Below are 22,926 nucleotides of genomic sequence, written 5' to 3' on the forward strand. Positions count from 1 at the left end.
CAAAATCCAGTCTAAGACATTCAACATGCTTGTCAAACTTTAAAGCGCATTTATTGTAGATGCCTGTGTTCCCTTTTCCCCACTCTATTGTCATCTCAGTCCGGCCCTGTCAGCATGTGGGGTGAACTGGAATCATCTTTTTTTGGCTTAGGAAGGTTCCTAACTGGGTGAAATGACCTGATGTCCAAATGACACCCTCTTCTATACACTGGCACCTAATTTAGCCGTTTCCTGCAGAGACTCAACACTGGCATCTTACAACGGATTTAGAAAAGTTGTTGATTATCATCCCAAACTATAGACCGGGTCAAAATAATTTGTTTTCCTCTGAGAGTGTGTTTGCAGCCCACACACTGTCAGTGAGCTTGTTCACGCTGCACTTTGGGTAGGAGTGGCACTTATTTCCACATCACCTGGACTTGCAAATGAGGTCACTTCACTTTCGGTGGTGGTGACTAAGAAAACCCTCCCCTGTCTTGAGCTGCATCGTTTCCATGACATCACTGTGTGCTCCTAGACATCACACAGGTGGAAACTTGTCCCTCTCCTGACTAACTATTGAGGAAACAGTGCTTCAAAAATGATGAGTGAAGCACCAAATAACCTTTTCAGTTATCCATACACAGGCAACTTTTTATGATTACATGGGTTTAAAAAATTGTTCTGTTATTTTACATTTGATTTACATAGTACTAAAATCACAACATCAGTTACCTCAAGGGGCTTCATATGTAAGGCAAAGAGCCCAGAATAATACAGAGGAAACCCCAACAATCAGATGACTCCCTATAAGCAAGTGCTTGATGACAGTGAGGAGGAAAAACTCACTTTTAACAGGACAAAACCTCTGAGGGCTCTGCTCCCCATTCTACCCCAGAAACAACACAAGCCAGCAGTCTGAGAGTTAAGTGCTCTACTGGGGCGATGTGGTACTTGGAGGCTTTTAAGATATGGTGTGTCCTTGTATGTAAATGGACTTCACATACAGACAAATGAGGATAAAGATTTGTCTTCAAATCAAACTTCTTTCTTGAACAATGAGAATAAACAACTAAATAAGGTGGAAAAATCTAAATTAATTCTGATTCTAATAGTTCAAGTCCCGTCTACTTTCAAAAGCTGTATATTGCAAAATACCAAAAGTGAAATCTGCAATCATAAACTCCAGGATCATTCCTAAAATTAGACATCGAGGGGTTTAAAAGATCCACAGTGGAGAAACTCAAAAGCTGCTTTTCATTTAGATCTGAGCACCAAAAAAAAAAAAAGTGAGCAGCTTGATAGTGTGTGGTTTGGACGTGGTGGTGCGGTTTGTCTTTATCAAACCAGAAACTGAATAAGTACTAAAAGCAGAGCAAAGGTCCATCACTATATTGTGGTTTTTAAAGCACTGATCTACATTTCAGCCTTTGGTCATCTAATCTGTCTACAGCTGCTGATGATACCCTGTGTGGATATATAGGAGCACTTAAAGGTTTGTTTTTTAAATTCTTAACAGCGTTAACAAAATGATGAAAAGTAGCTCAATGAAATGGGCAAATGGACCGAGTCACTCATTCAGGAGTCAGTGTAGCGTCTCTGAGAACACTTTCCTCATGCATATTAGCAGAGCGCAGATGGGGATTGTGACCTGGGAGAGAGGAGCTCTCTCAGAAGAGCGTGTGATGGTTGATCCTGGCTGACAGCGACGGTCCAGGGAGAGAGGGAAACCTGCTAATCCTGTTTGATTTATGATGTGAACCAGAAAATGAGACGGAGCCACCGAGAGAACTTTACGGGCTGTTAGCCGCAGCCTCGGGGTGATCTCATCGAGCTCAGGTGAGAGGGATTAGTCATCGGTGACTCTTCTATCGGACGTGTCTCGGCACTTGGACTGCGGGTTACAACGGCGCGGAGGACGTAATGGAGAGATTCAGCTGCAGGGGAACAAAAAAGGCGTGACGACATCCTGATGAAGTGACTTACCTTTTATCTTGTTCTTGTTCTGGTCTGACAGATGGTCGGTTCTGGTCCTGGTAATCAGCTCAACATTGGATGCTGCATACACCTGAAAGAGGGAGACACATAACTCCTTTTTTCTGTTCACGCACACTTTACCACCTCATAGCTGTAGCAATAATTCCAAAAACAACTTGTCACCATACAAGCTATAAAGCAAAACCAAAACCCTTAAAGCCGCGATTTTTGTGCACCCTAGTTGCTAGTCTGCAGTCCGACTAGTCCACAGCAAAATGCAGGAATTCCTCAACAGTGACCATAAAAATCAGGCGCTGATTAAATATTGAGCAGGCTGCTGATACTGAGTTTACACTGACTACACACGACTGAAATAAAGAACTAAAAGCTTCCAGGGGTAGAGCAGTTCTGTATGCGTTGTCTGTTTATGTTTGCGACTCTAAATCAATGAAGCAGAAAATAGACAGTAGTATTTTACTGTAGAGCCCATCTGAAGGGCTTTTAAACCCACCGGTGACAGATGGCCTGGTAGTCTGACACTTGCCACCCATCGATCCCTCGAGGGGGACAAAGAAAACAAATGGGGTCAAGGTAACATGGTAATGTATTATTTTTTTTAACTTGATTTGAGAGGCCATCTGGTCTTTTAGGTGCTGCTGAATCTTGATCGATGGGGTTTTTTTAAAGCATGAAACAACTCTGGATTTTATTCATTCAGGAAATGAAATCCTTCAAGTTAAGTGAACTTTCATGGAATATCAAACTGAATATCAAATATCAAACGGTGGCTGGGCTTTCTCTGGACAGTGCGAGAGATAAGCGAGCCGCTTACCTTTGCTTCATATCCATTCACCGTCTCGGTCTTCTCGCTCCTCCATCCCAGGATGCCCGTCTTGTTCCTGCAACACAGTTTCAGCACATCCCAGGTCATCTCTCTCACGTCTCAAAGCCATAATAAAGCAGCGTTCGGTTACATCTAAGCTCAAGGACACAGTACCCAGGAGAGGAAGCTCAAAAAACCAAGTTTTCTCACAAGAGGAATCCTGAAGACGCTGGCCTTGTTTGTCACCAGTGAAGACGAGCAGTTCAGTGTGCAATTAGCAAACCTGCCAGAAGTCAGCGAGCAATATTGCATCTTCGTGATTTATTCGTGCCACTGAATTCCTCAAAGCACAAAAACTCACTTTTCAAGGCTGGTTAATCCAATCATTTCAGCTCTTAAGTTTATTAGTGAAACAATATCAGATTTATTTATTTTTTTATTTTATCAGTGACATTTGGGAGAATTCTCCTAAGGGTTGTTACTCGAAAAGCTGTCACGCCTGTCTCCCATCCTACTTTGTTTAGATTTTCGTCAACAACAACTGTACGGGCTGTTTGGAAATTTGCTCCTCTGTGGATAAGCTGTTATAATTATCAAAAGATTTAGTTTAATGGAAAATACTGGCAATCTCACAAGCCTGAACTGTACTTTGCAAAATGTTAGCATGCTAAATAGTATAAACAAGGCCAGAACTACTAAAAAAACAAACTAGCATTGTTTTGTTTAAGTGCAACATCACAGACTAACTTGCAGCCTGTTGCATTTTTGTAAATGATTGTTGGCCAAACAGACCCCAAGAGGACCGGCGCTAAACACGAATGCAAACGACTGCCAAGGCATACGATAATCTTCCATCCACTTATCAAGGTAGTTTATCTTATATATACACCGAAGTAACGGAAAAATATGTCTTTCAAGCTAATATACACGACAGTCCTTTTATGTCCCTTGGCAAGTGGCACATGAATTTGTCTCAATCAGGGAAAGTCTGTAGCCTAAGCATACCGTTTCCTCTGCTAGCCAGCTGTCAAGGTCCTTGTCATGGGTTCCCAAAACTTTGAATCCAACTTTTAAAACAGTAAAACTGCAGCGCTGTATTTTTTGTGTGCAAAGTTGCGTAGAGACGTAATAACTCCAGAGCTTTGAGGTGTCCCTGTCTAGGATGCTTGACGAAGCGGTTTGCTGTAAAGCATCCCAAATACATTACTGGACAGGAATGCTGACGGAGCAAAATGCACAGAGGTGACACCGAGGTGCAAGTCTGACAGTGAGATAATTACCCCACCCCAACCTCTCCTCGCTCACTTCTTGGAGTCATTCGTCTCTCTGCCTTCTTTCTCACTTTTAATCTGTTAACATTCACTTCCTGCCGCCGCTGCCTTTCCATCACTCGCCTATCTATCACCGTCTTCCTCTTTTTCCCCTCCTGCCACAAAAAAAGATCAAATATCTCTTTCTTCTGGCTTCTGTATTGTGCTTTCCCGCCCACAGCCTTGCTACCCGTTCATCTTTCCCTCCATTTTTCTTATTGTGTGCCTTCCCCTCATACCTCCACGTCCCAGCGTTAGTTCTGTCCCTCGCTCTCATTCCTTTTTTGTTTCATCTCTTTACATTTTCTCTTCTCCATCCCTCTCTGTCCAAACAAAACTCCCTCTTCCGTTACCCCCGTCCTTTCCTCATCAGTCTTATCTCTCCAACCAACCAGAATAGGATGAATTTTGTCCTCCATGACCCCCCCTGCCTCCCGCCTGCTCGGTCCACTCTTCTCTCCACCTTATGTCCGGCCTGCCCCCAGCTCGATTCAGGCAGCCAGAAGCTAATTTGTTCCTTCACATCAAGCGTAGTCCTGCAAATTTATTTGGGCACTTTTTGCCTTTTGAGGTTACACAGAGACAGAAAGGATGAAGAAGCGAGTAGTTAAATTAAAATACAATGATTACTATTGACCCAGTGTGACTGCAACTGGATTACAAGACAGCTGCTGCTATTTGAACATTGTTTTTACTTCTTTCAAAAGCTCTACAGTCTTACTTTAAACTACAGCGGGATTTTAGAATAACTATTTTAATGCACTTTTTTGATAGGAACACATTCCCAGATTTTTGGATACAATATTCCAAAAATAAGTGTTCTTCAATGAAATTTAACAGTTTGTTCTATGCGACTTTTTCTTGTGTCCATTTCCTCCCACTGCTGCAGCTTTGGTTTGTATTTTCCTACACTTTGTGAAATGCATTTTGACAGCCACCAGAGAACGTGCCTGAACTCGTTCCACTCAGCTGTGGGTTGCAGTGTAGGAGGCAGCAACAGAGAAACGCTGACAGAAATTCAACTCTAACAACAAAAGAGTGATTTTTCTCCACTGGGGAAAAAACAAAACAAAGCAAAAAAAAAAAGAACAGCAGATTAATGGAGCAAGTCCTGTGGCTGAGCTAAAGCTATTTATTAGCTTTGATTTTTCACATCCTGTATATTTTTGTTCAGTACATAGCAGTATTTTTTCTGACCTCTCGAACGCGATGTTGCGGGTGTCCAGCTGCGTGGTCACCACTGGGGCAGACAGCCGGGCCGCTACCTGCTCGTCAGTGGGCTGCATTACTCCCAGAAGGCCCAACCCAGCTGTGGTGCTGCTGCAGGCACCACCCTTCCCCCTGCCCGGCGAGAGCGCTGTGAGGGATGACACGCACAAGGTCTCACGGAACACCAGCTGCCTGTCATGGTCGACCTCCATCACCTCTGCGCTGGAGTCTGAGAGAAAGACAGGGAGAGAAGGGAAGAGAAAAGTTGAGAGCTTTTCAGTGAAGTGAGAAAGTCCACAAATCTGTGATGCTTAGACAGACAGACAGACAGATACCTGCCTGATACCAAGTCAGTACAGGGCCAGTATTGCCGATACCAATATCAATACTGATACTTATAACTTATAAAGGGAGCTCATGAAGGGGAGACCAGTGTGTCATGATTTATGAGCTAAATCATCATCAACAGTTCAGTGAGCTATGTACTGAACTTGGAGGACAGAAATAAGTATCAATCCTACTGTGCTACATACCATTACCAACGCTGGTAAACACACGATCGATTATTGGATCGATCCCCCATCTCTACTTCCCACTACGGGAGATTTAAAGGATACATATTGGAGATAAATTTAGGGAACACAGTTATCGTCTTGGTTTATGAGAATCATTTGAAATCAATACCAGCTTCATGCCTTTGTGATCAATAAAGCCACAGGAAGCAGCAAGTTAGCTTAGCTTAGCACAAAAACAGGAGGAAACAGCTAGTTTTGCTCTCTACTCATTTTGATATTAAACCGTGTTTGTTTCACTTGTGCAAATAATTCTCAGCAAAAACGCAACGAAAAGAAAAAAGCTAATTGAATTGTGCTTTTGTTGTTCTCACGTCGCCCAGTTTCATCTGTCTTTCACCTCCATTTTTAAATATCAGCACTAGTCAGTGTGGTTTTCTTTGAATGCATTTTGACACACTGCGTGCACCTCACACAGAGCGAGCCAGTCGAGCTCAAACTCTCACCCTGTCCCTTGAAAATGAAGCTCCGGTTTCCTCTCTGCCAGGTCATCTGTTCAAATCCCATCAGGGTGGTGTCAACACGGAGACACTGACCACTCTTCCAAACTCTGTATGTGTCACTGGGGCAGATGCGAGACACCAGGGGCACTAAGGACGAATACAGACACTCTTTGACTCAAACCATGCTGAGCTAGGTCTCAGTTTTCTTTTTTGCATTTGAATTTTTTTAATTTAAGCCATTCTAACCTACACATTCAATACAAATGCTTTTCTGACATGCAACTGAAAACAGGTGTCTTTAGCCTAAGAGGCAGATAAAATTAATAGATCTGACTGGTTGGTACTGGCTTTTACTGGATCACTGGACACAAGGACTGGACTCACCCCAGCTGGTAAACTCCCATTTCATCTCCACATAGAAGTCTTGGGCCTGCTTAGGGTGGAGGAGGAGGAGGAGAGCGGAGACAGACAGAGAAAGGAATAAAAATGAGAAAACACTGAGCATCGATAAAGAGGAAGATACGGAGGGAGAGTTGTGGAGAGTGATGAAGTTAAAGATTAACAGACAGAGGGAAGAGAATACCGATGTGCAGGAGGAGAGAAAAAAAGAAGTAAAGCAAATAAATGCAGCAGGGATGTCTGTGCCAAAGATGAAGGGACTGGAAACTGGAAGAGTCTGCATATGTGTGTGTGTGTTAATAATAGAAGTGATGGATGGAGGGATGGAGAGGACAATAATGTGGGTGAGAGCAGCGGCAGATGAAGAAGGATGAGATGTGTGTAACACTCGCGGGTTCGTGTGCGAGTGCGTTTGAGTGCCAGTGCTCCTTGCTGTTTTCACAGTGTGAGGGTGTTGTGTGTATCAGGGAGCCGGCAGGAGCAGATACACAGGAAGTCAGACAGTTTGGAGGCACATCCCTGCATCGCTGTCACTGTTTTGTGCAACAGCTCCAACACAATCTGCTGCTGCAGGCTTCTAACCATTAACCTCCTGTACGGGCAGCCTCGGCATGTCCATCACTGCTTTTGTGCCTTCAAACAGGGCAATCCTGAGGTCCTTAGGGAACAGCTATGAGTCAGATTAGAGGGAGAGAGCGCTTTGCAACATGGAGACATATCCTTTGAGTGTATCGCCCTTGTTAAAGAAAGCTATTAATACCTTCAGAAAGGATCTCGTGGGAAAAGCAAATTTGCATGTAAATTTGAAAAAGACTTATTTACATTTCAAATGCATTTATAGCTTCCATATTTATCACCCACATGGCTTGCACACTTATTTCATGAACCTGTGCACTACAGCGCGTGTGTGTGCTTATGGGTGCTTGTGTGAAATCGCACTTGGCGCAGTCGCTCCAGCAGGACGGGGATGCCCGCCAGTCTCTTGGCAGTCCTCTGGTAGTCACGGTAACGAAGCACGAGACGCACCAGCTCCGGATCTCTGGTACTCACCGCCTCCTGAAGAACTGAGAGGGAGAGTAAAACAGAACCAGTCACTCAGGCTTCATCTAAAATTTATGTACATGAACAATTTAAAGGGGGCAGCGAGAACTGCCAAAACTGAAGTGGGCCAAAGGAGAAGCTGGAACCACCAATTACTGCGTCTCACCCATCATTGATCAGCTGTCCTTACACTTGAACAGCACACCTTGTGAGTTGAACTATCACACACACGCTATATTTTCTGGTGTGTGTATTTGTGTGACATTTTAAAGATGCAACGATCACACAGGCATGATGCTTGTTTGGTTAGCGTGCTGATATAACGTCTTCCTTTGTTTCACACAGCCGGGCAAATAATGCAATGGAGAACTGCTCTTGGTAGCATTAGTTTCACATTTACAACTAGAAGAGCAGCTCTATTTTCTGGCCTAATGTTAAAAAAAAAAGAAGAAGCAGTTTTACTAGTGTGGTATGCGTGAAACTTACTCTTGACAGGGCTACCACTGTGAGGGTAAGTGAGCAGGTAAAGGTAAACAAAATATATGGACTCAGTATTTTTCAACTATTGATTCATTGAAATAACTTAGATTCAGTGCACTGCACTTAAATCATCAACGTCAGGGGAGAAAAGCCAGAAAAAAGAGAGGAGATGACAGCAAAAACAAGAAACTTAAGGTGAGATCATATTTTGGGCACAAATGGAAAAATAAGAGTTACAAAAAAAGAACTGATTTCAAACTCCATTATCTTCCCACTGCAAGAGCACAAAACCAAATTTTAAACAAAAAAGGTGTACAAAGATGTACGATAAAATGTATTATAAGGTCACTAAGTTTCCAAAATGTACCACCACCCTCCAGATACAGCTTATGCATGCTGTGCACTGCTCACATTACCGCAAATAAACTCCACACAGCATGTGCACTCACTCACCTGTCCATCCGCTGCGGTTCTCCTTGCTAACGTCAGCGCCGTGCTGCAGCAGGACCCTGGCGCAGTCCAGGTGGCCCAGCGTGACAGCAAGGTGAAGAGGAGTACGACCGCGAGGGTCCAGAGACTCTAAATCGGTCTGGATGCAAAAATAGAAGGCGGAGGAAGATGTTAAAATCCTAAATGTATAAATTAAGAAGGATCTATTTGAGTAGGAATTGGGGTTACTTGTGTATCAATGTAATGCTCTTGTGGCTCAGATAGAGGAGTGGCAACAGAAAAACATATAATAGAGACACAACTGTGCCGGTAGCAGCAGAAAGATGCGGGGAGAGACAGGTGCTAATTGATCTGTCACCACTCCTACATGGCTGGGCACTACACTTCTGTACTCCACTTATTTCTGGGCTGGATGTGTTGGGTTTGGGTAAACACAGAGTGTACTACCTGCTTTGTTAAACAGGCCTCTGGACACACAAACACAGCCACAAACACACGTATCACACAACATTTTATGTGTTATACTGTCTGCTGCTCCTGAACACTTGAAAAATAAAGTTTCAGAGAGTGTTCCAGTATGAGTCTTGGTGAAAAAAAAAACATGTGGGCAGGTAACAGAAATAAGCGTCTCTTTTCAACCTGCTGTGCAATTAAGCAAAAATATATAACCTACAGCCTCTTTGTCACCAAAAATACACTTTTCTTTTCTTAGTAAGCTTTTACAGCTTGAGGCTACACTTCAGCTCTCAGCTCTCCACTCTGAATTTAGAAGCATGTCAACAAGGCCTCATTAGGCAGCCATACTACATTAGTGTTAATCTTTTCACATCAATCATACCAGTGCTTTGATACAGAAAATTAAAAGGCAGGAGGCTTTTAAAGCCCTCAAATGTGAAAAGTGTGGTAGAAAGCAACTGCCAGTTTTAGATGCTCACAAGGCTAGCTCGCTGCAGCCTCTGCTATTTGGTACAGCTTTCAAACAAACAAATAAAGTGTTCTTGGAGTAAGAAGTAGGATGTGTTACCTGCTTTATCAAGTCCCGAAACAAGCCTTGTGCCTAAATACACCCATCTGTGTTCCGGCTGATAGGTTATTTACATCACTTCTCCTTCCCCTTTGGCTTAATCATTTTCCCCCTGCCTCCTTTGACTCAATCTGCCTCTCTTCTATCATTTTGTCTTTCAGACTGTCATTTGTTCAGCCCACCTCCTCCCCATCTTCTCATGCTGGCCATCCTTGTACAAGTCTTGATAAATCACGTTCAGTTCTTCCAAATGAGCTCTCCCTTTGAAATAATAATAATAAAAAAAATCCCCACACATTTATGGCTTTCTTGACAAGTGTTAGGAGTAGAAAAGGTACCCCTCAGCCTCCTGGAAGATGGTATCAGTTTAAAAATCCTTCATCGCTTTGTTCTCAAGTTTTAGCATTCACAAGATTTTCAGAACACTCGACCTCTGACCTTGGGGTCAAGGTCAGAGGTCAACTAGATGTGAAAAAACATTTAAATTAACTAAAATAAAATAAAAAACAGAGTTTTGAAACAAAAAAAATGAAAAGAGTTTGTGAACTTGAAAAAGTAATATGCTTAGTTTTAATGTTAGTTTGGTAAAAGTAGCTACTACTCTGTGAGTAGATCGGGGTTGCCATTACTTATCTTTTGATAATGTGTGTGTGCTGGAGGTACACTAACAGGCCTGTCTAGGGGTATAAATGACATTAAGTGTATCATAATCCTGGTTTGTTGCTTGCAGCTGTAAGTAGGAGTCTTTCCTCTGAGTTTACTAAAAGCTGCAGCCTCTCAGTGTTATCTACAGGGTTTAGTATTTCCCACTGTTAAATATTTGCACATAATTTGCAAACGTGGAACATCCCACAGTGGTAAATCCCAAAGTTTTTATTTATCCACTTATTTATTTTTTACACCCAGGAAGGTAAGCTGTCACAAACACAGAGTTTTACATTTATATCTACTGCTCTGGAGGAAACTGTCCGTCCCTCTCATTGAACATCCCCCTTTTTTCTTACAGTGTTACTCCTTCAGCAGTTTTTACCGCACTGATCTTAGATCTGCCACCTAATTAAACAGAGCTGCTGATGCCCCGTTTATCCACGGCCTTGGCAGATCCAAGGTCAGTTCAGGCAGTCTGCTGTGAGCTTGAATTTTAATTAAGGATTACTCTTGGACGTAAGAGCAGCATGTCTTGGAATCAGCACTTTCATAAAGACATTAAAGAGGCTATGAAAAAAAATCTTTCCAGGAATAAAAAAAAGAAAAATAGTGAGTGTTGTTGTTATGGTGTAATTATATGTAATAGTAATACTGTGACGCTGTGCAGACCAAACCTAGGATAGTTCAAGACACTTACTAATCTAGAGCAGTGGAAAGAGTAAATGTGTTCAAGGAAATTTTTTGAGCAATGAATGAGGAAGCTGCCATTGATACTGCATTTGATGGATGATGTCCGAATAGAATATGACCCAAAGGAAGTCCAACACAGTCTAACTGCAGTTTCTGAGAAACGCACACTGTGAGCTTAGATGGGAAGTCAGTGGTTACATTAGCAATCAGTTACTGCGGCTCTCTGTTTGTCCTATTTGCAAGGGAAATGAAGAAAACCTGCAAACACAAATGTGGAGGGGCGGGGGAGATAGCAAGAGACACAAAGTCGCCAACAAGTAAAAAAAAAAAAGACAAGTGTAATTACATGCTTTTAAAATGTTTTTGTTATGTGCTGGATTGAGTTTAGTAAAGCATAACTCAATAATAAGAATATGATACCATGGCTTCAGCCTGTTAATGGGTGGTCTATCTGCGCGATCTCTACATCTTTGCTTAACAGCTCTATGCGCTCTCCACAGCTCTTCCAAAAGCAACTCAGTAGAGAAAGAGTGGGAGATAAAGAGAAGGACACAAATAACGTGGGCAGAGAAATTTCTGTAGCAAGAGAAAGCCTGTCGGCAAAACTTTAACTAAGACAGGGGAGGACAGGGAGCGAGCTGAAGAGAAAGAAAGAGTAATGACGGCTCTCGCGAGTTACGGTGACACCAAACGAAGACGCGGGAGGAGGTGAGGACTCGAGAACAGGAGGGGAACGAGCGTTAGGAGGGAGACAACAACATGAGGGAGTCCCTCAGGAGCTGTGTAGGCTGGAGAATATAGGGAGCGTGCGAGGGGTGGATTATTACAGAAAAACATGGCGGAAAAAAGAGAGCAGTCAGCTTTGTTTTTGCGTGTGCTAAATAATGAACTGTGCATCATGCAAATGCAGCCATTTTCCATGCCGTGCATGTGTGTGCATGTCGAGCACAAGCACGGTGTTATGGGAAACTGTAGAGAGCTTGTGCAGCATAAACGTGAAGAGCAGTCAAAGCCACAGAACGGTCTGAAGTCAGGCTTCTGTCATGTAAACACAAAGAAGAAAGAGAAACAAAATAAAAGACGATTTGTGTGAAAATCAACCTCCTAAAATTGATTTTTTTTCTTTTTTTGAAAGAAACCACACATATTTTTGTGAGCACATAAAATAGACAAAAAGTCAGAGACAAGAACCAGATGATGTTAGAGAAAATGAGATAAGTGAAAGAAGGGAAGGGGGGTGGAGGCTACTAACGTCTTCATTTTGTTTTCATAAGACCCTTTTACTGTCTCACACTTGCTCTCTCTTTAAGTGTCCCTGTGTAATTTTGGTGATTATCAGTTTAAGCTTATTTTATAGCTCTACTTGATTTAATTTACTCTGGATACAAGAGCTGAACAATAGCTGAAATGCAGCACAGAGGCAGAAAGAGAGACCAAGGAAGAGACGTGGGGGAGAAAGAAGGGTGCTAATAAGGGAGAGGATAAACTGAAACATTTGGCAAGGGGGAAGGTGACAGAAACAGTGGTAAATAAAGTCAGGGAAGGATGCCAGTGGGGGTGATTACAGGCGAACAGGGGAATTTAGAAAGAGACAGGTCAGAGAGTGCAGGATGCAGCCAAAAAGCAGTGCACACAATACATAATAGGATTACAGAGAAACAGCAGGACAAAGCGCTGAACTTTCATGTAGATAATTCCTTTCTCCTAAGAGAGAAGAAGAATATATGCCCCTTAACGCAATTTTGGCAGCCAAAGATAAGTTGGCCAAAGCCTCTGCTTTTGGCTGACACACACAGACGCACATTGGAGTGTCTCTGGCTCCTCCTCCAGGTGGCGGATACACATGAGGGTGGTCTACTCAAGGCTATTTGGGCTGAGCCCTTCCAGGCCCCATGGGTAAAGGCTCAGGCACCAGGTTCACGCTGATCAACCACTCCTCCAAGTGTCTGTGCCGTGATGAGGCTCTTATGCCCTGTGCCTCGATTCTTTTCCCCTAATAGAGGCCATCAGAATAGCAACTCACCTAGTTTTTCTTGGAGGTCCTGGGGTAGACCCAGGGCAGGTTAAAGAGATTACACCACTTGGCTGGATTGGATGGATGGATGGGTATATGTCCCCCTGTATATTGTCATTGGTCACCCATGCTGCTAAACTGATTTGTGGGACAAAGAATTGAACTGAATTGAATTGAATTAAATTGAACTGAATTGGATAGATGGATAGGTGGATATGAAACTACACTCGAGCGCCCTCCTTTCCACTTGTTTTCCTATAGCACTTCTCTGTGATGCATTATACTAGGCACACAGTATTATGTGCAAAACCCATTATGTTGGTAATTGGAAGTCAGTCTGAGTGAGCGTGACAAATCCCTGCAATCAGAGCACATCAGCCTCTTAGTGTTTAATAGTTAGCCTTATTGTTATTTTTGCACCTTATAAGTTAAGACTGAGAGCATAATAAACTTGCTGCCACACACATATTCTCACCAAAGGGTTTCTCTGCATCTTAACTGCTTGTTTTTTATCGACTTTCTAAAAGCCAAACATATATTTAAAAGGGCCATGCTCCCCCCATTACAGATCGACTGAAACTGCTTATCATCAGCTCTCCTTAATTTCTAACGCGAGCAACGCGACACTTAACCCCTGTCAAATCTTCGACACAACACGACTCAATATGTGAGACATTTGTTGTGATGACACCTTCAAGCGGTACGAGAAAACAGCGTCAGTGTCATACTGTAGCAGCAGAGATTTGCTGCAGCTCATTTGGCCCAATTTGCATCAGAAGTAGCAGAGATAGGAACAAATTGTGACAGACAGTGCTCGGAGTTAGCAGAGCAAACAGAGCTATAATTCAAACTGTGAGTTTAAAGTAATGATCGTGACAGTAGAAAACATCAGTGATAGAAGACAGGAGCCATACGTAGACAAGTAGCAGTGACACAAAGATATCCACTGAGTGAGTCCATACACAGACAAATACACAGACACACACACACACAAAACTTGGAGCAACACTTAAGTCCACTTAGAGCTAATGTCCTCCCACGACGACATGCTGACCTGCAGACTTACTGACATACTTACTCATTCACATGTGAACAATGTTCAGCTGAAAAACAAAAGACGCACACACACACACACACAACAACAACCACACACAACACACACAACCACACACACACACTACACACAACAACAGTCTGAATAAATCATATTGAACACATTTCCTCTCCCCATTTACAAACTAGGAATTCTCAAGAGAAAATAGTTGTTACTAAATGGCTTTTCTTTCTTGAGCTAGGCAACACACACCCACACACACACACACACACACACACACACACACACACGCGCACAAACACACACACACGACACACAGACAGTCTAATTGCTCTTGTTTGACTTGTGTGATTCCGTAGTTACAGTAGGGACATTATGTCATCCCTACTAATCTCTGAGCTTCCACTCGTCATAACAAAATCACAATGGATGGTATATCGTGGTCATGTAAAGTTAGCGATGAAGGTGCTTTGCGCAAAAATTTCTCAGTTGACTAAAGGTAAGACTGTACTAAATGTGCTTTTCTAGTCCCTAAGGACCCCAAAGCGCTTTACACAACCAGTCATCCACACACTGGTGATGGCAAGCTACATTGTAGCCACAGCCACCCTGGGGCGCACTGACAGAGGCGAGGCTGCCGGACACTGGCGCCACCGGGCCCTCTGACCACCACCAGTAGGCAACGGGTGAAGGTCTTGCCCAAGGACACAACAACCGAGACTGTCCAAGCCAGGGCTTGAACCGGCAACCTTCCGGTTACAAGGCAAATGCCCAACTCTTGAGCCACGATCGCCCGAGACAGTAAGCTGTCACAGTATGTTGACATGAAACATGAGTAGGAAGCCTTTACAGCGAGACAGCATGCATAATAAAGACACTGGAGCTAACTGACATGAAATGGAAATGCAGCCATATTTAAAGTGATTCGAACAACCTGTGGTTTCCCTGCCAAAAAGCTTTCTATGAAAAGAGTCAGCAGCAGGACACTAAAGGCCAATCAGCTATCAATAATAAAGGCTTAAATGACTAAAATTAAAATGAAAACGTTTTCTCTTTTGAGGGCTAGCCAAACAAGCAAAGCAAATGTCAGCTTATAGAAATTCAATGAATCTGGAGGACAGAGGGGGTTTGTGAGGGGTGGAGAGTCTATAAATGGTGGAGGTAAGTGAGCAGTCAGCTTTATTTGTGTGTGCTGAAAAGTGAACGAGGGAGTGTCCAAATGCAGCCATGTTCCGACACAACTTTGCTTGGTTCATACGTTCACTGCTTTTCCTCTGTCGTGCTCTTCAAATATATAATTTCTGCACAACCAGGCCATGATTTCTGTACTGTAGTAACACTAATGATCCTACCATCCCCATCATCCCATCCTTCCTGTCTACTTGCTCCCATTTTCCTTATTAGTTCTCTAGCATATATACCATTTTTACTTTGAGTCTTATTTTTGCTTCAGCTGCTTTTGTAAGCTGTTACAAAAGATCTGGTTTATCTAGCCTAGTCATGGTTTTCTGCCTCTGTCATCATCAGTCGGGAATGTAATGCCAAAATAAATATACGAGACTTCAAGGTAAAGGTAACATCTACTTTCTCAAATACTGAAACTTGACCTTAAACCTAAAACTTCCCCTATGACCTGTGACCTGTCGGTTATTACAAGGTTAAGATAAGTTGTCTACTGCCGGTTACATGGTTCATGGTCACTTTTCCAGATACACCTAACCAGCATGGTCACTGGTCCCAGACAGATGGATTTGAGAAAGTCATTAACTGTTGGTCTTTGGGGATTTTCCCACACAACCATCTCTAGGGTATACAGAGCTTCATGCCTCGTTGATACCAGAGGTCAGAGGTCAATGACCAGACTGGTTCGAACTGATAGGAAGACAACAGTAATTCAAATAACTTGTTATAACCAAAGTATACAGAAGAGCATCTCTACAGCCGCAGAAGACCACACTGTAGTGGATTTTTGTATGACATGTATACCTATATATCTAATGTGGTGGATTTGTACCTATATATCTATCTGAATATATATATACTGTAACTTTCATGTAGAGTTTTAGGCACGCGGTGACACACACACACACACACACACAATAAATGTTACATGGTAGCAGAGATACTGAAAACAACATAATGAAATCACTGTCATGTACACACACGTACACACTATAAACCTACACTGGAGTGTTTATTTTTATGTAATGCATTTAACTCATATATTTGATGTAGTTAGGTCAAGTATTATTCACATGAATATCACAAGATTATCACAAAAACTATGCTATTTGCTGTACTAATGTGTGACCTTTGACCATGTTGTGACCTATTGTCAAAAGGCAAAGCAAAGGGTTAACCTAGGGGTGTCACTTTGGGCCGGGCCCTCAGCCAGAGCCCTGCCTGAACTCTGGCCCGTACTTGACCCTGCACCTGCTGTTCCTGGGCTCGTGGGAAAGTTACTCAGCAGCAGGAGGTGGGACTACTGGTACCTTTAAAAGGGGGCCTGGGAAAGCCCTCGGGGCTTTTTTCTGCTGTCTGTCCGTGGGGTTGGTCCCTACCTGCATGCGCTTATGGCGAACACCCTAGGGGAGCTTTGCTTTTCCTTCTGTTTTGCTGAGCTGCACTGTTCAATAAAACAGCTGGCATAGAACTTTGCTCCTCTCCTGTAATTTTTGTGTTTTTGACTTTAATTGAAATTGGAAAGCTGAGATCCACCTATTGCTAATCTGAAGAATTACTCTCAATTGTGACCACCACAACACCGGGTGCCACTCTGTCAGCTAAAAACAGGAAATTGAGCCTACAGTTTGCACAGACTCACCAAAGTTGAACAAAAATGGGAAACAACTTGCCTGGTTTGATGACTCACTATTTCTGCTGCAACATTCTGATGGTAAGGTCTTAATTTGGTGTAAACATAATGTGGGGGATATTTTCTAATGAACACTTTGGGTCCATTAGTACCAAGTGAACATCATTTAAAAAAGAAACAGCCTACGTGAGGATTGTTGCTGAACATGCCCATCCCTTTATGATGACAGTATGCACCAAGTCACAAAGCTCAAATCATCTCAAACTGGTTTATCGAACATTACACTGAGTTCACTGTACCCAAGTATCACAGTCACCAGATCCCAGTCCAATAAAGCACCATTAGGAGATTCATATCATGGATGTGCTCCTTGCCAATGTGCAGGAACTGTGTCATGCTATCATCATAGTATAGACTATAGTTTCTGAGGAGGATTTCCATCACTTTGTTAAATCTATATCACAAAGAATTAAGGTAGTTCTGAAGGAAAAAGAGGGCCACACCAGGTTTTTTTACCGTACAGATGCAAAAGTTGTATCATAAAATAAAATGCAACCAAATAAAGATTACTGATTAATTATCAATATCAGGTGTATCTTGAAAAATCTACTACTGCTGCTACCGAAGAAACACGCATGTGGTTATTTGCATAGAGAGATCCAGTCTCACTTCCTCTGGGAACTACCGTGTAACCTGTCACTTTTGCAATATTCCTCATGTGCACTTTCTAAGATCCTGGTCTTTTAGAAAAGAAGGAAGTGTCATCATCAGTGCCATGTCAAACCGTCTGATTTCATTATGAGAAGACAATCATCTCATTACGATGGCACTGTTGACAGATGAAAACTTCATACATTTGTAATGAGATGTAGGGACTCTGGTTTTGGCAGCTCCGCATGTCTTTGCATACAATTTTGAGCCAGTGTAGATTTTTCTTCCATGCTTTTATTTTCTTAACATCTGTGTATGCCTTCTTTTTTTCACTCTTTGTTGCAGATCTGTTTTTCCATTTTTTCTATTTAATCTTTTGCATCATCCACTGATTATTTGCCTGTTTTGATTTTTTCCTTCTCTCTTTCTTTCTCCTTAACCCATATCTGCTCTTTATAACCAAACTATACTCTTTTGTGCTTTCCCCTCTAACCCCTTCTTTTTCATTTGTTCCTGCCCTCCCATCAACAGAGAGCTCAGTGGAAGTTGCATTATTGATAGGCATCTCTGTCTGTGGCATCTGCTCCTTCTCTCACTACTCTCTTTTCTCCCCCTCTCTCCCTCGTTCCATGTGTGCCTGGCCTGACGCAGCTTGGCAGGTACTTAGGCCAACATCAATCTTTCATGCAAACACCACACACACACACACACACACACATACAAAGTGTGCATATTCACAAACAGCAGCCCTCTCAAATGTTTGTGCACGGGGCGCATAGGAACAGAGGGTGGGAAAAGGAAAAAGGAGTGTAAAAATAACTTTTCCTCCCCTTGCCCTCTTTCTCGCCTCTGCGATTCTCAATCCAGAGGAGGCTCAGAGAAACGCTACACTCCCACAAAACCCTGATTTAGTCTCATCATAGCAATGCTTCCAAAATAAATAAAAGAGACAGTACAAAACCTGCGTCACAGGTGACACGACGAGTAAAACGACTGGTGAAGAGGGCTCCCCGCAGAACAACAAAACCTCTACAGAAGTCTCACACTCTTCTAAAAAAAACAGTTGCATTTCATTTCTACTTGTGCAGGCGCATGCCGTGAATTCTAACAGTGGAAGTAAGACCAAATCATCAAGTGAAGACGGTGACCTACTTTTCAGCATATCTAATGTTTCTCTGTTTCACTGAGCTTAGCCTGTTCATTGTCAGCTATAATCTCTCAACAGGTTAGATCTGCAGACAGACAGGAAGACATGGGGCAGGAATCAAGACAGCGCGAACAGCGTGGGATGCCAGTGGACCTGCCAGCGTGGCAACAGGAGCAAATACAAAGCCTCTGTGATGGTTATCTAAAGGTGCTGACACCTTTTTGTTTGAGCTAGCACATGTCACCAAAACACCAGGAAGTACACGTGTGTGGAGGGACAGCACTGCGTTTGCATAAGACACAGGCATAATCTTCTGAATGGCAGCGTCAGTGCATATGCTATAAATGAACATAATCACATAATGTCGCCTACTGGAGTGAAACAGCCACAGCTGTCACTTTCTTTCTTTGGTGAACGTGTGTGTGTGTGTGTGTGTGTGTGTGTGTGTGTGTCAGCTTTTGAATTATGCAGCAATGTCAGGTAAACCTGGTGGCGTGGCAAGAGATGGCTGCACTGAGCTCTTGCTCATGTTGAGAGCAAAGGGCTGTTTTTTTGTCATTGTTGTTTGTGTACATCATTCATTAGCATCTGTCAAATTCAAGTGCCTTGGATTTGCTAAAATGGATGAAAAACAGCATAATTAGCAATGCATCTCGAAACCAAGCTGCTAAGCAGCACAGCAAATCCATATATTTAGATTTGCCACTGTCACGGTTCTGATTTGGTTCAGTATCCTGAATCATATTTGGAAATTACTGAGACGAGTCTGGAAGTGTCACATCTGGATGACAACACATCCAGACCTTTGGAATGGAGTCCGAAGGTCTGGATGTGTTGTCATCTATCACTGCATTTATATTCATGTTGTGCACTGAAATCTGAGACTCCTGTGTTCATGCCGTTCTTGCCGTTCTAACAGCACATGCACACACTAATACATTTACCCAAATATGTATCCAAGCAGAGAAGCCCAGACCTCCCTCTCCCCAGCTACCTACTCCAGCTTATCTGGGGGAACACCAAGGTGTTCCCAGGCCAGCCGAGAGATATAATCTCTCCAGCGTGTCCTGGGTCTGCCCCGGGGCCTCCTCCCGGTGGGACATGCCCGGAAAACCTCACCCAGGAGGCGCCCAGGGGGCATCCTTGTCAGATGCCCGAACCACCTCAACTGTCTCCTTTCGATGTGGAGGAGCAGCGGCTCTACTCTGAGCCCCTCCTCAATGGATGAACTTCTCACCCTATCTCTAAGGGAGAGGCCAGCCACCCTTCAGAGGAAACCCATTTCCGATGCTTGTATGCGTGATCTCGTTCTTTCGGTCACTACCCACAGCTCGTGGCCATAGGTGAGGGTAGGGACGTAGATCGACCGGTAAATTGAGAGCTTCGCTTTTACACTCAGCTCTCTCTTCAACACAACACACCGGTACAGCATCCGCATCACTGCAGTCGCTGCACCAATCCGTCTGTTGATCTCCCGCTCCCTTCTCCCATCACTCGTGAGCAAGACCCCTAGATACTTAAAGTCCTCCACTTGGAGCAGGGTCTCGTCCCTGACCCGGAGTGGGCACTCCACCCTTTTCCGGCTGAGGACAATGGCCTCAGATTTGGAGGTGCTGATTCTCATTCCCACTGCTTCAAACACGGCTCGAACCGTTCCAAGGCGAGCTGGAGGCCCTCACCTGATGAAGCCAACAGGACCACATCAGTGTACAAATATGTATGGACACTGGAATTCTTCAAATATGTAATGTGTGCTGTTAGCTTAATTAAGAGCTAATTTCACCATTGCTAACAATATCTTGGAAGCCCAGTTATTTGAGGGACAGCAGCTAAACTTAAAGAAGGGAGTTTAGCTCCAGTTTGTGATACTCTGTAGAAAACACCACATACTAACCATGATCAAACAATCCTTACTATACTATTATGAGAAACAGGTTACCGTGGTAACCTCTTCCATAATGAAAACAGCAAATTTAAGGTGGTTGTTTGAAGAATTAAATTCTCGACCTAACCTAAAAATTATAATCAAAGAGTGCAAAACCCTAAATATGTCTAAACTCTAAAAATAAAGTTACATTTTTATCCAGTTTTCCTTTGAAGCTTGTGGTTGCATCTTCAGGAATTCTCCTGGGGGCTTTTCTAGTAAGTATAGGTGCAGAGGGGAACATGGATTTGACTGACAAAGCAGCCTTAAGTCTTAATATTCTCTTTCCTACCGTGCTTCACTACACCTTGCTAGTACTGGGCTGGAGCCCCTTTGCCTTATTTTAATGGCATAGATACAACAACGTGCACACAGAGTTGCTGCAGATTTGTTCCACCACATCCTAAAGGTGTTCTATTAGACTGATATCTGGTAACTGTACAATGAACTCGTTGTCATGTTCAAGAAACCAGTTTGAGATGATTTGAGTTTTGTGGCATGGTGCATTATCCTGCTGGAAGCAGCCATCAGAAGATGGGTAAAGTGTGGTCATAAAGGGATGGATATGGTCAGCAACAGTCCTCGGGTAGGCTGTGGTGTTGTGGTGTTGGTGCTCAGTTGGTGCTAACAGGCCCAAATTATGCCAGGAAAATGTCCTCCACACTATTACATCATTTTGGGTTGTTTACGCCAAATACTGACCATCTGAATGTTGCAACAGAAATCGAGAGTCATCAGACCAGGGAAGGCCTGAGGAAACTGTACCCTCAGTTTCCTGTTCTTAGTTGACAGGAGTAGCACCCAGTGTGGCCTTCTGCTGCTGTAGCTCATCTGCTTCAAGGCTCCACATGTGCATTCAGAGATGCTCTTCTGCATATCTTGGATATAACGAGCAGTTATTTAAGTTACTGTTGCCGTCCTATGAGCTCAAAGCACTCTCACCATTCTCCTCTGACATCTGGCAATAATAAAACATTTCCACCCAAAGAACTGACACTCACTGGAGGATTCTCTGTAAACCACAGAGATGGTTGTGTGGGAAAAATCCCAGCAGATCAGCAGTTTCTAAACCACTCAGACCAACCTGTCTGGTATCAACAACCATACAACATTCAAAGTGACTTAAATCACCTTTCTTTTCTGATCCTCCCTTTGAACTTCATCGGGCTGTCTTGACTGTATCTCAATGCTTTGAGTTGTTGCCATGTGATTGGCTGCTACATTTGTTTTAAAGAGCAGCTTAATAGGTGTACTTAAAAAACTGGATGCCTCTCAGTTGTAGCTGCTTAGACAGATGGATTACTGAACGGGGGAGGTTGCAGGCTGATGAGGCTCTCCAGCCAGTTTTATTTTCATTAGAAGCTTGGCAGCATTCCTGATAATTCAATTCAAATCACCAATTTTCCAATTTGCTTTTCTTACAAGTCCTCAAATTGTTTTCAGATTTCAGACTGGCCTTGTCAAGAACATAAGTGGAACATAACCGCATAAAAAGTATAGTATTTAAAATAATCTAAAGAAAACTAGCACCTTCCCATGTGGGCTCATGAGCCACCTAAACGTTTTCGTATCGAAAGTCAGAAAATGTCAACACTGAGTGATGATAAAACAAATAATTAAAAAAGCGGTTTAGCTATTCAGAAGAGGGAATGCTTTCCCATTCCTCGAGGTGATTCACAATAGTAATCAAGAGAAGCATCAAAACATCCTCCTGAGGTTCAAGTCTTTTTGAACTGTACTGCATTATTAAGCCCTGCTTTTACATGTCTGCCTAACAAAGACAACTAAAGTTTGTTTTATTGTATTTATTGTCTATCACTAATACACTCTCTTTGCACTCTCTATTTGTTAAAAGCTTTCAGCAGCCTAACTAAGTATGACCCAACCCAGCATACGTGGCCCCTGAAATCTGGAATTGGATTTTTATTACACAGAAGAAAAAAGGGTAGGGTGGGTTTGATGGATGGATACTTGGGAGATAACGAGGGGTGGAAAGCACTCGGGAAAGAGGATAAAGACAACTTTAGACATTGAGGGAAATGCGACTTGGGAAGAAGGAAGAGAAGTATGTGCTCGTAGTCAGGTGCGATCAGATAGCAGCTGCTCGGCATAAAGATTCCGGCCTATAGTGAAGCCAATGAACCTGAGAGCCTTAATTTATGGCTCCATTCCCCTCAAGCTAGCACTCCGGCATAAGATTTTATAATACTGATGTAACATTAGTACCTCGCCAAGGGCATCATAATCAAACCAGCTCTGATAGGAGGGGCGGGGGG

General features: G+C 43.0%; 1 protein-coding gene across 3 annotated transcripts in view; it reads right to left on the bottom strand.

Moving 5' to 3' along the window:
* ankrd13b (ankyrin repeat domain 13B) overlaps window positions 1–22,926 on the bottom strand; it is a 39,192-nt gene that overhangs the window by 10,940 nt on the left and 5,326 nt on the right. For 2 of the 3 annotated variants that reach the window (XM_042227598.1, XM_042227600.1), the window contains exons 3-9: window positions 8,687–8,822; window positions 7,652–7,776; window positions 6,698–6,746; window positions 6,317–6,460; window positions 5,287–5,527; window positions 2,789–2,855; window positions 1,966–2,047 (exon numbers count right to left, since the gene is read on the bottom strand). In XM_042227598.1, the coding sequence (XP_042083532.1) occupies window positions 1,966–2,047; window positions 2,789–2,855; window positions 5,287–5,527; window positions 6,317–6,460; window positions 6,698–6,746; window positions 7,652–7,776; window positions 8,687–8,822 (844 nt within the window). The remainder of the gene's footprint in view (window positions 1–1,965; window positions 2,048–2,788; window positions 2,856–5,286; window positions 5,528–6,316; window positions 6,461–6,697; window positions 6,747–7,651; window positions 7,777–8,686; window positions 8,823–22,926) is intronic. The other variant, XM_014339160.2, reaches the window with a different exon arrangement.

The sequence above is a fragment of the Haplochromis burtoni genome, unplaced genomic scaffold (assembly GCF_018398535.1).
Source record: "Haplochromis burtoni strain Fernald_Lab_line unplaced genomic scaffold, NCSU_Asbu1 Contig_270, whole genome shotgun sequence".
Taxonomy (NCBI): domain Eukaryota; kingdom Metazoa; phylum Chordata; class Actinopteri; order Cichliformes; family Cichlidae; genus Haplochromis; species Haplochromis burtoni.